The sequence below is a fragment of the Amblyraja radiata genome, chromosome 9 (assembly GCF_010909765.2).
Source record: "Amblyraja radiata isolate CabotCenter1 chromosome 9, sAmbRad1.1.pri, whole genome shotgun sequence".
Taxonomy (NCBI): Eukaryota; Metazoa; Chordata; class Chondrichthyes; order Rajiformes; family Rajidae; genus Amblyraja; species Amblyraja radiata.
Genome location: NC_045964.1, coordinates 55,410,526 through 55,426,626, shown reverse-complemented (window position 1 = coordinate 55,426,626; position 16,101 = coordinate 55,410,526). Strand labels below are relative to the sequence as shown.

Below are 16,101 nucleotides of genomic sequence, written 5' to 3'. Positions count from 1 at the left end.
GCGAGTACAAACCGAGTCTATCCAGTTTGTAGCGTGCTATCCAGTCAGCGAAAAGATTACCCATGTTTACAATAGGCAATAGGTGCAGGAGTAGGCCATTCGAGCCAGCACCGCCATTCACTGTGATCATGACTGATCATCCCCAATCAGTATCCCCGTTCCTGCCTTCTCCCCATTTCCCTTGACTCCGCTATCTTTAAGAGGTCTATAACTCTCTCTTGAAAGCACCCAAAGAATTGGCCTCCACTTGGCAGAGAATTCCACAGATTCACAACTCTCTGGGTGAAAAAGATTTTCCTTGGCCTAAATGGCCTACCCCTAATTCATAAACTGTGGCCCCTGGTTCTGGATTCCCCCAACATCAGGAACACGTTTCCGGCCTCCAGCGTGTCCAATCCCTTAATAATCTTTTCTGTTTCAATATCCCAAATCATCCTAAATTCCAGTGTATACAAGCCCAGCCGCTCCATTCTTTCAACATATGAGTCCCACCATCCCGGTAATTAATCTCGTGAACCTACGCTGCACTCCCTCAATCAGGTCCATGTCAGAGACAGGATAAAAATGACAACGTTTAGTGGAAGATAACATCCAGTAAAGTCCGATTAAAGATAGTCTGAGGGCCTCTAATGGGATAGAGGTCAAGCCCGCTCTCTAGTTGTTGATAAGACGGTTCAGTTGCCTGATAACAGCTGGGACGAAAATGTTCTTGAATCTGGAGGCATGAGTTTTTAAAATTCTGCACTTCTTGCCCGATGGGAAAGGGGAGAAGAGGGAGTGACCGGGGGTGGGTCTGGTTCTTGTCAAGTTAACACTCTATATTTTTAACATCTTTGTATTTTAATTATAGAAAAGATCACAAAACTCTTGTGATCTCAGTGTCATTTATTATTCGTACACTCATGCACTCAAGTACGATTGTGCTGATGTATGGCAAGATTTTCACTGAACTGCGAGCAAATAAGGAACGTCACTACACCTAGGTATGAGAGGTTATCCACTTTGGTAGCAAAAACAGGAAGGCAGGTTACTATCTAAATGGCGTCAAGTTGGGAAAAGGGGAAGTACAACGGGATCTGGGGGTCCTTGTTCATCAGTCTATGAAAGTAAGCATGCAGGTACAGCAGGCAGTGAAGAAAGCGAATGGCATGTTGGCCTTTATAACAAGATGAGTTGAGTATAGGAGCAAAGAGGTCCTTCTGCAGTTGTACAGAGCCCTAGTGAGACCATACCTGGAGTATTGTGTGCAGTTTTGGTCCCCTAATTTGAGGAAGGACATTCTTGCTATTGAGGGAGTGCAGCATAGGATTACAAGGTTAATTCCCGGGATGGCGGAACTGTCATATGCTGAGAGAATGAAGCAGCTGGGCTTGTACACTCTGGAGTTTAGAAGGATGAGTTTAGAATTATTGAAACATTTAAGATTGTTAAGGGTTTGGACACGCTGGAGGCAGGAAACATGTTCCCGATGTTGGGGGAGTCCAGAACCAGGGGCCACAGTTTAAGAATAAGGGGCAAGCCATTTAGAACGGAGACGAGGAAACACCTTTTCTCCCAGAGAGCTGTGAGTCTGTGGAATTCTCTGCCTCAGAGGGCGGTGGAGGCAGGTTCTCTGGATGCTTTCAAGAGAGAGCTGGATAGGGCTCTTAAAGATAGCGGAGTCAGGGGATATGTGGAAAAAGCAGGAACGGGGTACTGATTGTGGATGATCAGCCATGATCACATTGAATGGCGGTGCTGGCTCGAAGGGCCGAATGGCCTACTCCTTCACCTATTGTCTATTGTGATTGAACCAAGACCAATCTTTCTTCAGTCCGTCATTTGAATGGGAGGGACGAGGTGGGGGGGGGGGGGGGGGAGGGGAGGGGGGAGGTGGGAGGGACGAGGTGGGGGGGGAGGGGAGGGGGGAGGTGCTGAAAATAAAAGCCTTACAGTTCTGGCGAATCCTTTCTCAGTGCTGGACTGGCCAATCGTTATCTTCCTGAGAAACCTGTCATTGGTATCTATTACTTTAAGACAGAAAACATGCATGGCATGAGACACGAGCCAATGTCTGTACCAGCGCCACAGATGTGTCATTCTCCACATACGCTGCCTGGCCTACTGAGAATTTCAACAGCTCGTTTCAATGAACCATCAGCTGATGGCCAGAGGGGAAAGAAATATAGCAGAAGTTTGGCTGAGCTCAGAGTTCAGGCCACACTGGAAAGCGTGCAGATCAGACACACTTGGCCTGACAATTAGAGATTGTAACGACGATGTGACAACTGTAACTGTAACTCTATTTTCTCGTGACTGTTTATGAGAAAACAGTAACATTATTTTCACCGTAAAGCTATAACATTATATTCGGCACACCACTACATCTCTGGAACAGAGTTTGAGAGGCATAGATAAGGGTAGACAGTCAGAACCACCTTTTGCTCCAGGGAGAAATGTCATAGATTTAATGTCAGAGGGTGAAAGTTTAAAGGAGATACGCAGGGCAAGATTGTTTTTTAAGGAATGGCGCGTGCGTGGAACGAGCCAGCAGGGTTGGTGCCAGAAGCAGAAACAAAAGTGGCGTTTATGAGGCTTTTAGTCAGGAACGTGGACATACAGGGAATGGAGGAATGTGGATCACATACGATACAGGCAGAGGGGATTGGTTTGGTTTAGAGATACAGCGTGGAAACAGGCCCTTCAGCTCACTAATTTCTCCTCAACCAGTGATCAATTGCACACTGGTTCTATCCTACACATGAGGGACAATTTACCCAAGTCAATTAACCTACAAATCTGCATGTTTTTGTAATGTGGGAGGAGCACCCAGAGAAAACCCACAGTCACAGGGAGAATGTTTTTTGTTTTTGTTGCTGTCAGGATCGAACCTGGTGATTTGATGCAGCATCTCTACCACTGTGCCACCCTTTGGCGTTTAACTTAGCGTCATGTTCGGCATGGATGTGGCAGGTTTCTGGTCTCTTCTGCTCTATGTTCACAGCCAGCTGTGTAAACCATCACATTCCCCGCATCATGGGCCATATCCCAGAGAGCACAGCAACACAGAAGGCTTTTTTACCTCTCTGCCAGGTGATGGAGTCCGGTTCAAAGTCCAGCCTCACAAAGCTGCTCATCTCTTCATCCGTCAGAGCGCTGGGATCGGTTTTGTTAATTCCAAGTTTCTGGGAAAAAGAACGATTGCAGATTAAGAATTCACCAGATTCCAGCAGAGTTGGAGACGACAGAGATGACAAAGCGCATCTCCTCGAGGCAATGCTGGACCAATCATCCTCAATGTTGCCTCAAAATCGAGCATCCACTGAACAAAACACAGTGCTGGAGGAACTCAGCAGGTCAAGCCGCATCGGGTCAGGACCCTTAATTGAATCGACTGCAAGATACAGTTTGGGAACCGGTCCTTTAACCCACCAAAACAGATCATCGATTCACCTTTTCACACTAGTTCTATGTTATCTCACTTTCGCATCCGCTTCCTACACAGGGTTTATGGGAAAGCAGGAGAGTATGTTTGAGAGGGAAAGATAGATCAGCCATGATTGAATGGCAGAGTGGAGTTGATGGGCCAAATGGCCCAATTCTACTCCTAGAATTTACAATTAACCTACAAACCCACACATCTTTTGGACGTGGGAGGAAACGGGAGCACCCGGAGAAAACCCATGCGATCACAGGAAGAAAGCGATAGCTCCATAGCGACAACACTTGAGGACAGGACCGAACAGGGGTCTCTGGTGCTGAGACACCACCTCTACCAGCTGCGTTAATGTGCGGCCCCAATTTGTTAAAATGGGCTTCGCCTGTTTCATGTAAAGATTCGTACCTGTAATCTCCTCAGTTGAATGTTGCTGAATGCTTTGGCTCCTTTATTGGAAGGCACCAACCGATTGTACAGAGCCTGCAATGAAAGAGGGGGAGAGAGTGGAGGAATTGATTGCCAAACTCATCATTTTCAAACAGGGAGCTGGAGGACAGATTGAAAGGGTGACCATACCTTGTCAGACTGTGTCGCCTCATGGAACATGCGGGCGTCGATGGCAGCAGCAACCAGGTTATTGGCGGCAGTGATGGCATGGATGTCTCCTGTCAGGTGAAGGTTGAACTGCAGGACAGAAGCAACGGGAGAAAGTTTCACCACAAAACATCACGCAGGAGGCAAGGTCTGTCCCCCTCCCATCACCTCAACCCACTGTGCTACTCCAGATGTAGAAACAAGGAACTGCACATTTTAGTTTTAGAGATAGTGTGTAAGCAGGCCCTTCAGCCCACCTAGTCTGTGCCGACCATCGATCACCTGTACACTAGTTCTATCGTACACATGAGGGACAATTTAAAGAAGACAGTTAACCTACAAACCTGCACATCTGCGGAGTGTGGGAGGAAACTGGAGCACCCAGAGAAAAACCACGCGATCACAGAGAGAACGTACAAACCCCATACAGAAAGCACTCATAGTGAGGTTCGAACCTGGGTCTCTAGCGCTGTAATGCAGCAACCCTCCTGCTGAGCCACTGTGCCGCCCCAATGTAGAAACAAGGAACTGCAAATGCTGGTTTACAAAAAAGGACACATTTCTGGGGTAACTCAGCGTGTCAGGCAGCATTCCTGGAGAAGTGATGTTTCAGTCGAGACCTTTCTTACAGCCAGATTCACTTCTTCCCCATTGCAGACATTGGACTTTGTCTGTGGAACTGATGCGCTACAATGCTGTGAATTAGATTCTGCACTCTGTATCTTCCCCTTTGCTCTACCTATTGTACTGGAGTTCGGCTTGATTGTATTTATGTAATATTATCTGACGACTAAATGGCATGCAAAACAAAGCTTTTCACAGTTCGTTGGTACACGTGACAATAATAAACCTAAATTTTATTAAAGATAAATGAATAAAATATCTGAAACAGCACCGGTCGCCATGACATGTTACCTCTTCCATTGGGATAACTTGGGAATATCCTCCACCCGCGGCACCACCTGTAACACAAGTCCAGAGATCGGCCAATCGTGTAGAGGCAGCATGGAACAAGTTAATATCCTAAACTGGGGGAAGCTGATTTCAATGGGACAAGAGAAGACCTAGTGAAGTACATTGTTAGTTTAGTTTAGAAATAGAGTGTGGAAACAGGCCCTTCGGCGCAATGAGTCCACGCTGACCAGCGATCACCGCGTACACTAGTTCCATCCTACACACTCGGGACAATTTACAGAAGCTAATTAACCTACAAACCTCCACGTCTTTGGAATGTGGGGGGAAAATTGAAGAAAACCCACGCGGTAACAGGGAGAACGTACAAACTCCGTACAGACAGCACCCGTGGTCAGGATCGAACCCGGTTCTCTGGCGCTGTGAGGCAGCAACTCTATGTCTGCATCACTGCCCTCCCTTTGTAGCAGATGCTTGCGGGAAAAACAAAAAACTGACAAGTGGGAGTCTTTTAAAAGAGATTAACAAAGAGTTGTGGTTTGTGGGGAGCCATTCTGCGCAGAATCTCCTTTGGTTAACTTGTAGACTCAGAGCTATACAATGTGGAAACAGGCTCTTCGGCTCAATTTGGGCCAGCACATGTGCAACCTCATGATCAGGGGAAAAAAGACAAAAGTGTGGGAGTATCTCAGCAGGTCATCTCAGCAGATCAGGTGGCATCTCTGCAGAACATGGACAGCTGGCATTTCGGGTCAGGACTCTTCTTCAGAGTCTGGCGAAGGGTCCCGACCCGAAACGTCACCCATCCGTCCTGTTCCCACGCTGTATCTCAAAAGTCTAAAGTAGTTACACAACATGGATTTAATCAATTGAGCTCAAAATAGGAACCACTTAGCTGATGATCAACTCACTTGCCTTAAATAGGAAGGATGTGGAGGCTTTGGAGAAAGTGCAAAAGAGGTTTACCAAAATGCTGCCTGGATTAGAGGGCATTAGCTACAGGGACATTTTTATTTCTGGAGCATCCGAGGTTGAGAGGAGAACTGATAGAAATATATAAAATTAAGAGAGGCATAGACAGGATGGACTGTTAGAAAGTCTAGTGTAGATTGGGCATCTTGGTCAGTATAGTCAACTGCTTGGAAACAGGCCCTTCAGCCCAACTTCCCAATGCTGAAAAGCCAAAGACTAGAGGACATAGCTTTAAAATGAGAGGAGAAATATTTAAAAGCGATCTATGTGCCGAGCAAGTTTTAGTTTTGTTTTTACACGGAGGGTGATGGATGCCAGTTGAAGCCAAGGGTGGAGGCAGATACGATAGTGGTGTTTAAGATTATTTTGGATAGACACATAGAAATGCCGGGAATGGAGAGATATGGAGCACATGCAGATAGAAGGGGATAGTATATTTTGGCAACACATTTCTCACGGATGTTGTGGGCCGAAGGGCCAGTTCCCGTGCTGTACTGTTCTAGGTATAAAAGCACGTCGTAACGAGACTGGAGGTGAGATGATTACCTTTGATCCCAAAGGTGGGGCCCTGGGAAGGCTGCCGGACGCAGGCAAACACGTTGATGTCCAGGTGGGCACCGATGGCCTGAGCCAGGCCGATGGTCGTTGTGCTTTTGCCTTCGCCCAGGGGAGTCGGGGTGATGCTGCAGGAGAAACCAGGGCAGTTAATAAGAGTCATACAGCAAGAAGACAAGACCATTGGCCCAACATTTCCACGCGGAGGGTGTATGAACCAGCCGCCAGAGAAAATGGTTGAGGCAGGTACAATAACAACACTTAAAAGGCATTTGGATAGGTTTAGAGGGATATGGGTCAAATGTAAGCAGGTGGCACTAGTATAAATGGAGCATCTTGGTCAGTATTCCGTGTCCCTCACCATCTTCCAGTCCCGCCTCAAGACCCATCTCTTCACCTCTTCCTATCCTTAGCCCCACGTCCCCGTCCCTTTTCATCTGTGCATTAATTGCCTCATACTGTGTTTTGTATTGAATTCTGTCTTTACTTTGTGTACTAGTCATGTCTCTACTATTTATTTCATTCCCCTTACATGTTTTTCCTCTACATGCTCAATTTTTGTAAGGTGTCCTTGAGACTCTTGAAAGGCGCCCATAAATAAAATGTATTATTATTATTATTATAGTATTGGCAAATTGGCCCAAAGAGCCTGTTTCCAAGCAGTAGCCTCTATATTGACAAAGATGCCCAAGCTACACTAGTCCCACCTGGCCATGTTTGGCCCATATCCCCCCCAAATCTTTCCTACCTTTTTACCTGTCCAAATGCCCTATCAAAGCTGATATAGTACCTGCCTCAAATACTTCCTTTGCAGCTCATTCCATACACCCACTACTCTCTGTGTGAAAAAGTTGCTCCTCAGGTTCCTATTAAATCTGATCCCTCTCACCTGAAACCTATCTATGAAACCTACAGGAGCCTGAAGACTGCAATGACCAGTCTTATTAAACTTGGCTCGGACAAAACTCTGAACATTAATAGCCCATTATCTGTTATTTGCACTTTATCAGTTTATTTATTCATGTGTGTATATATTTATATAATGGTATATGGACACAGTGATCTGATCTGTAGTCAATGCCTACTATGTTCTGTTGTTCTGAAGCAAGGCAAGAATGTCATTGTCCTATCAGGGACATATGACAATAAACTCTCATGAATCTTGAATCTTAATAATAATAATAATGGATGGGATTTATATAGCGCCTTTCTAATACTCAAGGCGCTTTACATCGCATTATTCATTCACTCCTCAGTCACACTCGGTGGTGGTAAGCTACTTCTGTAGCCACAGCTGCCCTGGGGCAGACTGACGGAAGCGTGGCTGCCATTCTGCGCCTACGGCCCCTCCAACCACCACCAATCACTCACACACATTCACACACAGGCAAAGGTGGGTGAAGTGTCTTGCCCAAGGACACAACGACAGTATGCACTCCAAGCGGGATTCGAACCGGCTACCTTCCGGTCGCCAGCCGAACACTTAGCCCATTGTGCCATCTGCCGTCCCAATCTTGAATCTTGAATCTATGCTCTCTGCCTCTTCTCCGACCCTGGATAGAAGACTCTGTGCATTCACCCTATCTATTCCCCTCATGATTTTATATCCTTCATCTGTGTATCCACCCAACATCCATCCAATAAAGGACTGAGTCGGAAGATTCCAAGGAAGATCACCCTTACCCTGTGACAACGACATATTTCCCATCCGGCTGGTCCATGAGGCGATTGAGTGTGGTCAGGAGCACCTTTGCCTTTGACTTTCCGTAGAGCTCCACTTCATCAGACAACAAGCCCACTTCCTTAGCCATGCGGCTGATGTGCTTTGCCGCACAAGACCGTGAAATGGCAATGTCACTGGCGGGAAGCAAACATTATTTTTTGAAAACTGGATGAAATTCAAACAGAACCAAGTTCAAGTTAATACTAAAACACAAAGTGTTGGAGTAACTCGGCATGTCAGGCAGCACCTCTGGAGGAAATGGGTAGGGGACATGTTAGGTCATCATCTGACCCGAAATGTCATCTAAAGAAGGAACCCGACCCAAAATGTCACCTATCCATGTTCTCCAGAGTAGCTGCCTGACCCGCTTGAATTACTCCAGCATCTGCAGATCTTTGTTTGTACGGCATAGGCATTGTGGGCTGAAGGGCCTTTTCCGGTGCTGTACTATTCTAGGTTCCTTCAGGAGACATCAGCACAACATATTAACTAGTGGGAAGAGGAGATCTACTTTGATGCTGTCCGTAGCACAGGAGAGCAGATGAGACTAATGACTCGGACTGTATGCTCTAATGTATGGAATTCACTGCTTCCACTTTTAACTGGCAGCACAGTGGCACTGCTGGTAGAGTTGCTGCCTCACAGTGCCAGAGACACGGGTTCGATCCTGACCTCGGGTACTGTCTGCGTGGAGTTTGCACATTCTCCCTGAGACCATGTGGGTTTCCTCCGGGTGCTCCGGTTTCCTCCCACATGTGGGTTTGTAAGTTAATTGACCTCCGTAAATTGCCCCTAGTGCGTAGGGAGTGGATGAGAAAGAGGGATAACATAGGACTAGTGATCGACGGTTGGCGTGGACTCGGTGGGCCAAAGGGTCTGTTTCCATACTATATCTTTCAATGAATAGCAACACTATTATCTCTGACGTTACCGTCTGGCAGGCTGCGGAGGGCTCGCTGGTATACCTGGGCATAGGCTCCACACGTTGAAGCTTCGTGTACTGAATGGCCCACTTGCCAGGCTTGCATTTCTCCAAGTAACGCTTGGCACTCTCCACCGTGTTCTGCCAGAGAGAATGAAAGACCGAGAGTGACGTTTCTATCTGATAAAGCCGTTAGTTTGGTTATTATTGCCACGTGTAGGGACAGTGAAAAGCTTTTGCTGTGTGCTATCCAATCAGCGGAAAGACAACAGACAATAGGTGCAGGAGTAGGCCATTTGGCCCTTCGAGCCAGCACCGCCATTCAATGTGATCATGGCTGATCATCCCCAATCAGTACCCCGTTCCTGCCTTCTCCCCATATCCCCTGACTCCGCTATTTTTAAGAGCCCTATCTAGCTCTCTTTTGAAAGCGTCCAGAGAACCTGCCTCCACCGCCCTCTGAGGCAGAGAATTCTACAGACTCACCACTCTCTGTGAGAAAAAGTGTTTCCTCGTCTCCGTTCTAAATGGCTTACTCCTTATTCCTAACCACACATGATTACAATCAAAGAGCCCACAGTGTGCAGATACTGGATAAAGGATATAGATTAAGAAGAGCATAGTTAGCATAAGAAATGTTGCTGTTGAGAAAAAGATTTAAAAGAGCGGGGTGATTGTAATGGATGATAGCATATTCAGATTCAGATTGTGGAACCAGCATGCAACGAGTTGCCTGATGTGGGCACCATCTTGTATATTAGGCCTTCGTCTTTCTTCAGTTCCTGTAGAAGTGCAGGAAAAATTAAGACTTTGCTGTGACAAATGCTGAGAACTATATTCTGCACTCTGTAACTTCCCCTTTGCTCTACCTGTTGTACTTGAGTTTGGCTCAATTGTATTTGTGTATGGTATTATCTGATCTGATTGGATAGCATGCAGAACAAAGCTTTTCACTGTACCTCGGTACAGGTTACAATAATATACCTAAGCCCAAGCTGGGACACATTCAGTCTCCAGAGGCCAGGAGTGAACACGCAGAGTGACAGCAGAGCAAGAACTCACCTCCATGAGCATGCAGACGGTCATGGGCCCCACACCGCCAGGCACAGGGGTAATGAAGGAAGCCACCCTCTTGGCCTCATTGTAAGCCACATCCCCAACCACTCGCTTTCCACTTGGCTTTGTGCTGTCTGAAACACAACAGCATGCAGAGTGATGGATATTAGTAATCAAGGCATTCATTCATAAAGATCTAGGAGCACAATTAGGCCATTCAGCCCATTGAGTCTGCTGCGCCATTCGATCATGGCTGATCTGCCTTTCCCTTCCAATCCCATTCTCCTGCCTTCTACCCTTAACATTTGACGCTCTTACTAATCAAGAATCTATCAATCTCCCCTTTAAATATACCCAATGCCTTGGCCTCCACTGCCTCCTAATCTCCATTCTAAAGGTAGGCTGTGCTCTCTGGTCCTAGACTCTCCCACTAGTGGAATCATTTTTTCCACATGCACACTATCGAGGCGTTAAATTATTCGGTACTCTGACTGAGATATAGGATGGAATCATCAGATGGTTGGACAGTTAAATATGACAGCTGATGTTTTATTGGGGTACAATGAGGCAACCAAAGATGCAGGCAACACTCCAAATGCAGCCTAGTTCAAGACCTTTGGCTTTGTGACTCTTTCTATTCAATGCACCGAGCTGTAGAGCTGCTGACTCACAGCGCCAGAGGCCTGGGTTTAATGCTGATCTCAGGTGCGGTCTGTGTGTAGTCTGCACACTCTCCTTGACCGCCTGTGTGCTACGGTGTCCTCCCACATCCCCAAGTCACGCAGCTCTGTACGTTACATGGCTGCTGTAAATTCTCCTTTTTATGTAGGCGAATGGTAGAATCCAAGGGGATATGATAACAATGTGGAGACAATAAAAAAATGTGATCAATGTCAGATCAGTGGTTGTTGGTCGGCGCCGATACAGTGGGCCGAATGGCCTGTTTTCATGCTGCATCTCCCTAGGCGTCTAAAATTTGAACCTGAATCACCCAAGGAACAACAGGACAGGGCTCTAAGTGCTGGAGTAACTCGGCGGGTCAGGCAGCATCTCAGGACGTGAGATATTGCCTGACCTGCTGAATTACTTCTGCACTTTGTGTAAACCAGCATCTGCAGCTCCTTGTTTCTACGAGAAAACAGGACAGGTGACCTTTTGGATTTTAAGGAATCTCTCCGCCTGCATTAGTTGTAGAGAATCAGTTGTGGTCACCACTTAATAGGAAATATGTTAAGCTGGAAAGGGTCCAGAGAAGATTTATGAGGATATTGCCAGGACTCGAGGGCCTGAGCTACAGGGAGAGGTTGAGCAGGCCACAACCGTATTCCTTGAAGCGCAGAGATGAGGGTGATCTTTTAGAGGTGTATAAGACCATGGGATCGAGTGGACGTACAGATTCTTTTACGCAGATTGGGGAAATCAAGAACCACAGGAGATAGGTTTAAGGTGCGGGGGGAAAGATTTTAAAAAGATTTGAGGGGCAACTTTCCTTTTTACACAAAGGGTTTTAGGTATATGGAACCAGCTGCCAGAGGAGGTAGTTGAGGCAGGTACTATCACAACTTTTAGAAAACATTTGGACAGGTACATGGATAGGACAGGTTTAGGGGGATATGGGACAAACACAGGCAGGTGAGACAAGTGCAGATGGGGCATGTTGGTCAATGTGGGCAAGTTGGGCCGTTTCCACACTTTGATTCTCAATGAGGATGGTGCACAGTTGAGCCGTCAGGGGCTTGTTCGCATCTTTGGTGTTGATCGTTCACTTGTGGGTTTTGCTCACCGGGTACATGGTTTATTCCGCAGTCAATGACCACCGCTCCAGGTTTGATCCAATCGCCTTTCACCATTTCAGCTCTGCCAGCTCCCACCACCAGGATGTCCGCTCGGCCAACCTAAAAATCAACCGCAGCAGGGGTTATACCCGCACAAGGTAACACACAAAGGCCAGGCTCTACCCTCTGGGCAACCTGACGGCCAGGTGCCATCTTGTATACCAGACCTTCATCTTTCTTCAGTTCCTGCAGAAATGCAGGAAAATTGAGGACTTTGACTCTGGAACTGATGCACTACAATGACACAGCATGGAAACAGGCTCTTCAGCCCACCGAGCCAGAAACTCGCTGAGTTCCCCACCACTTTGTGTTCTACTTGGAGATCGACAGAAACTGGCACACTGCTGCCACCTGGTGAAGGTATTAAAAATAGACACAAAGTGCTGGGGTAACTCAGCAGGTCAGGCAGCATCTCTGGAGGAAAAGGAGAGATGACTTTTCGGGACTATTCGGACCCTTCTTTAGATTAGTTTAGGGATACAGCATGGGAACAGACCCTCCGGCCGACCTAGTCCATGCAGACCATCGATCACCCGTTCGCACTACCTATACACTAGGGGCAATTTACAGGGGGCCAATTAACCTATAAACCTGCACGTCTTTGGGATGCGGGAGGAAACTGGAGCACCCGGAGGAATCTCACACATTCACGGGGAGAATATGCAAACTCCTCAAAGATATCACCTGAGGTCAGGATCCAACCCGGGTCTCAGGCGCTGTGAGGTAGCTGCTATACCAGCTGAACTTCTCTTGACTTTCGGAGATAAACAACACAAATCACTTCCCAAGAGATGCTGTAAGGGTGAGGAAACATCTCTGGAGGACATGGATAGGTGACATTTCAGGTCAGGACCCGTCATCAGAATAGCCCAGTTATTGTGCTCGTCCCCAGCACACCTCCGCTTGTTTCCACTGGCACTTTGCACAACCACGCTCTCCTATTCAGCCAAAGACTATGTTTTCATAATAATAATAATAATAATAATATATTTTATTGTCATTGCACGTAGGTGCAACGAGATTTGGTATGCAGCTTCCATCCAATGTCATAACTTAAGCAACTAAAATTTAGATACCCAGAGAAACATGATTTATAAAAAAAAGAACAGTAAAACAGTATAAAGCGACTTCCGGTGGCGACATGCTTTGTTAGCAGTCGCAAACTTTCTAGCTCCGCTGAAAAAATCGCGATTTTTCGCGTTAAAATCGGGTCAGGAGGTCGGGACCGTTTTTAAAAATTTACCGGAGTCTCATGTCGCGGTGCTGATGACGTCATCAGTAAGCGCCGTGAATTTAACGGAGGGAAAGGCATTTTAAATGAAAAAAACGTCTCCAGGTCAGAGCCCACAGAGGAAAGCTACAAAACACCTGCTGAAGACTCAGGAACATCAAGAAACTGCAAAACTGACCTCTGGAGTGGACTCTGGAATGGCTACACGATCTAAGACTGAGATGACCACAAAAGAGAAAACCGAAATGGAGGAGTTAAAGAACTCGGTAAGAGATTTGAAAAATGAGTTGAAAGCTGGAAACTTAAATTTGATGGAAAACATGCATGCATTTATTAATGCCGGTAATGAAAAAATACTTGAGTGCATTGGGGCTCTGCAAAAAAAAGTTGATGATGTGCAAGAAGAATTAACGGAGAAAATTAATAAGGTGGCAGAAGAGTCCACAAAGATGTTTGAGGCTGTGCATGAAACTGTTTCTGCAAATGTAACTGCAGTGAAAGATATAAAAGCTGTTGTGGAAGAGATGGCTGGAGAGATGCAGACGATGAAGTCAGAAATAGACAGCCTCAAGAGCCAACTTACAAAGGTTTCTGATAAATATGTTGACCTAGAAGCTCGCTCAAGACGTCAAAATATACGAATACGTGGAGTAAAAGAGGGAGCTGAGGGGGACAATGCTCGGGGGTACACTGCCAACCTAATTAAACACGTGCTCAATCTATCTGAGGCACCTGTAATTGAAGAAGCACATCGACTACCCAGAGTTAAACCAAAATCTCAAGGAGAACATGCTTACCCAAGACAGATCATAATCAAACTTCGGGATATCCCAACAATGGAAGCGCTGATGAAAAAGATCAAATACGGAGAGAACATGATGTACGGAAATGATTCTATTAAACTCCTACGGGACTACCCTCACGAGATTGTTCTGAAGAGAAGAAAGTTCTCACAGACCAGAGAAGCTCTTTACGAGGTCAAGGGTGTCAGATGTGGAGTATATTATCCGGCCAGAATGCGTATTACTTTCAGGGGAATCTCAAAAACATTTATTAACTCGGTGGAATCTCTTAAATACGCTCAAGAAATCGTGGCCAAGGCAGCAACAACTGAAGATTGATCACCAAGACGTCATGAACAAATTAATTTGCTTATCCCCCCAACAAGAATATCACAAGAAAAGTGAAATAAGCGAACAACACCAATCTTTAAAAATTACTACACGCAACAGATTTTCCAAGAGACGTGTCTAGACATTATTATCTTGCCTTGAACATTGCGGAATCTAACTCAAGGACATTCTGTGCTCAAACGAGGAAAGACTGATAACATGGGAGTGAATCTGCTGAGCTGAGAGCGAAAAACATCACATGGCTTATATAGTTTTACAAAATATTGAGAATTAATAATTAATAACTAACAATACTAATATAGAAATAGCAACTGAAACTGATAAAAATTAATAATTAATAATTAATAACTAAAAATTCTAATATAGAAATAGCAACTGAAACTGATAAAAATGTGTTGCCTGCTTTATAACGCAGACAACCGTAATCACATATGTTCCGCAGCTCGAATGGGGAGGGGAGGAGACTCGGGCACCTGGCACAGTTCCAGGAGCCTGACTTCGGTTAACCCTTTCAACGAACAAATCACTTTTAACAATACTAAAACCATTTACAAATAGTTAAGAGATAAAGAGTGAGGAATATATGTAACTTAATACATGATTAGATTTGATAAGTTGGAATGAAACATATATATATATATACTACAACTGGGTGAAATAGAACTTATTTGGAAACGGTACCGACCCTCTAGGGTTTGGGTAATAAAGGCAGCGGGGCTAATTTTTTAACATCTACACCGGAAGCGATATAGATGTCGTACCCCACAGACGAGTGGGTCACTCACTACGGTGTCCGAAACTCAGACACCGTAAATTTATTTGATATACTTTTTTTTTTTATTATCACAATATGTCACATCTATGTGTTTTCTTTTCAAGGACAATCGCAGAGGGGAACTACCAAGGAAGTCTATATTATAAATGCTCCCAAAATAACCAGAGTCCTGAGGTATGAATGCACCATAATAAATAAGGTCATCAAAATAGGTAGAAATGTATGACGACAATCAAAAGAAAATGGGAGGAATCACACTATGCAGTTGGAATATAAGGGGTATTAATGAACCTATTAAAAGGGGCAAGATACTAGCTCAGTTGAAATCATACAACACGGATATTTCGTTTCTACAGGAAACGCATCTTAAACATCAAGATCAGACGAGACTGAGGGCGAACTGGATAGGCCAAACATTTCACTCTTCATTTACTTCCAAATCTAGAGGTACCGCTATCATTATTCGTAAAGGAATTCCATTTAAATCAAAGAATATTATTTCAGATAAGGAAGGGAGATACCTTATAGTAGCAGGAGAGATCAATAATACGCCAATTACGTTGGTAAACATATATGCGCCCAATTTTGATAATCCTCAATTTTTTAATAAAATTCTGAATATAATTGCAGAATGTACTTATCAAAATGTCATAATTGGAGGAGACTTTAACTGTGTTTTAGACCCTTATCTAGATAAATCGATGCAAAAACAAAAAGGTAATAGGAAATCTAAAACCAGTGAACTTTTACATACATATATGGAAAACACAAATATAGTAGATGTGTGGAGGATTGCAAACCCGACGGGAAGGGATTATTCGTTTTATTCAACGGTGCATAAAACATACTCACGGATAGACTATTTTCTTGTGGATACAAAATTAATTCCGCACACTATGAACCCTAAATACCACACTAATGCGATCTCAGACCACTCCCCGCTAACTTTTGTTTTAAAACTAGAAGGAATGTCTA

The 16,101-nt window shown here is 45.1% G+C and overlaps 1 protein-coding gene across 1 annotated transcript in view; it reads right to left on the bottom strand.

Moving 5' to 3' along the window:
• mthfd1 (methylenetetrahydrofolate dehydrogenase, cyclohydrolase and formyltetrahydrofolate synthetase 1) overlaps window positions 1–16,101 on the bottom strand; it is a 48,540-nt gene that overhangs the window by 18,642 nt on the left and 13,797 nt on the right. The window contains exons 8-17 of the mRNA XM_033027508.1: window positions 11,936–12,047; window positions 10,159–10,286; window positions 9,140–9,237; window positions 8,135–8,308; window positions 6,443–6,579; window positions 4,928–4,974; window positions 3,995–4,102; window positions 3,824–3,898; window positions 3,062–3,164; window positions 1,933–2,009 (exon numbers count right to left, since the gene is read on the bottom strand). Coding sequence (XP_032883399.1) covers window positions 1,933–2,009; window positions 3,062–3,164; window positions 3,824–3,898; window positions 3,995–4,102; window positions 4,928–4,974; window positions 6,443–6,579; window positions 8,135–8,308; window positions 9,140–9,237; window positions 10,159–10,286; window positions 11,936–12,047 — 1,059 coding nt within the window. The remainder of the gene's footprint in view (window positions 1–1,932; window positions 2,010–3,061; window positions 3,165–3,823; window positions 3,899–3,994; window positions 4,103–4,927; window positions 4,975–6,442; window positions 6,580–8,134; window positions 8,309–9,139; window positions 9,238–10,158; window positions 10,287–11,935; window positions 12,048–16,101) is intronic.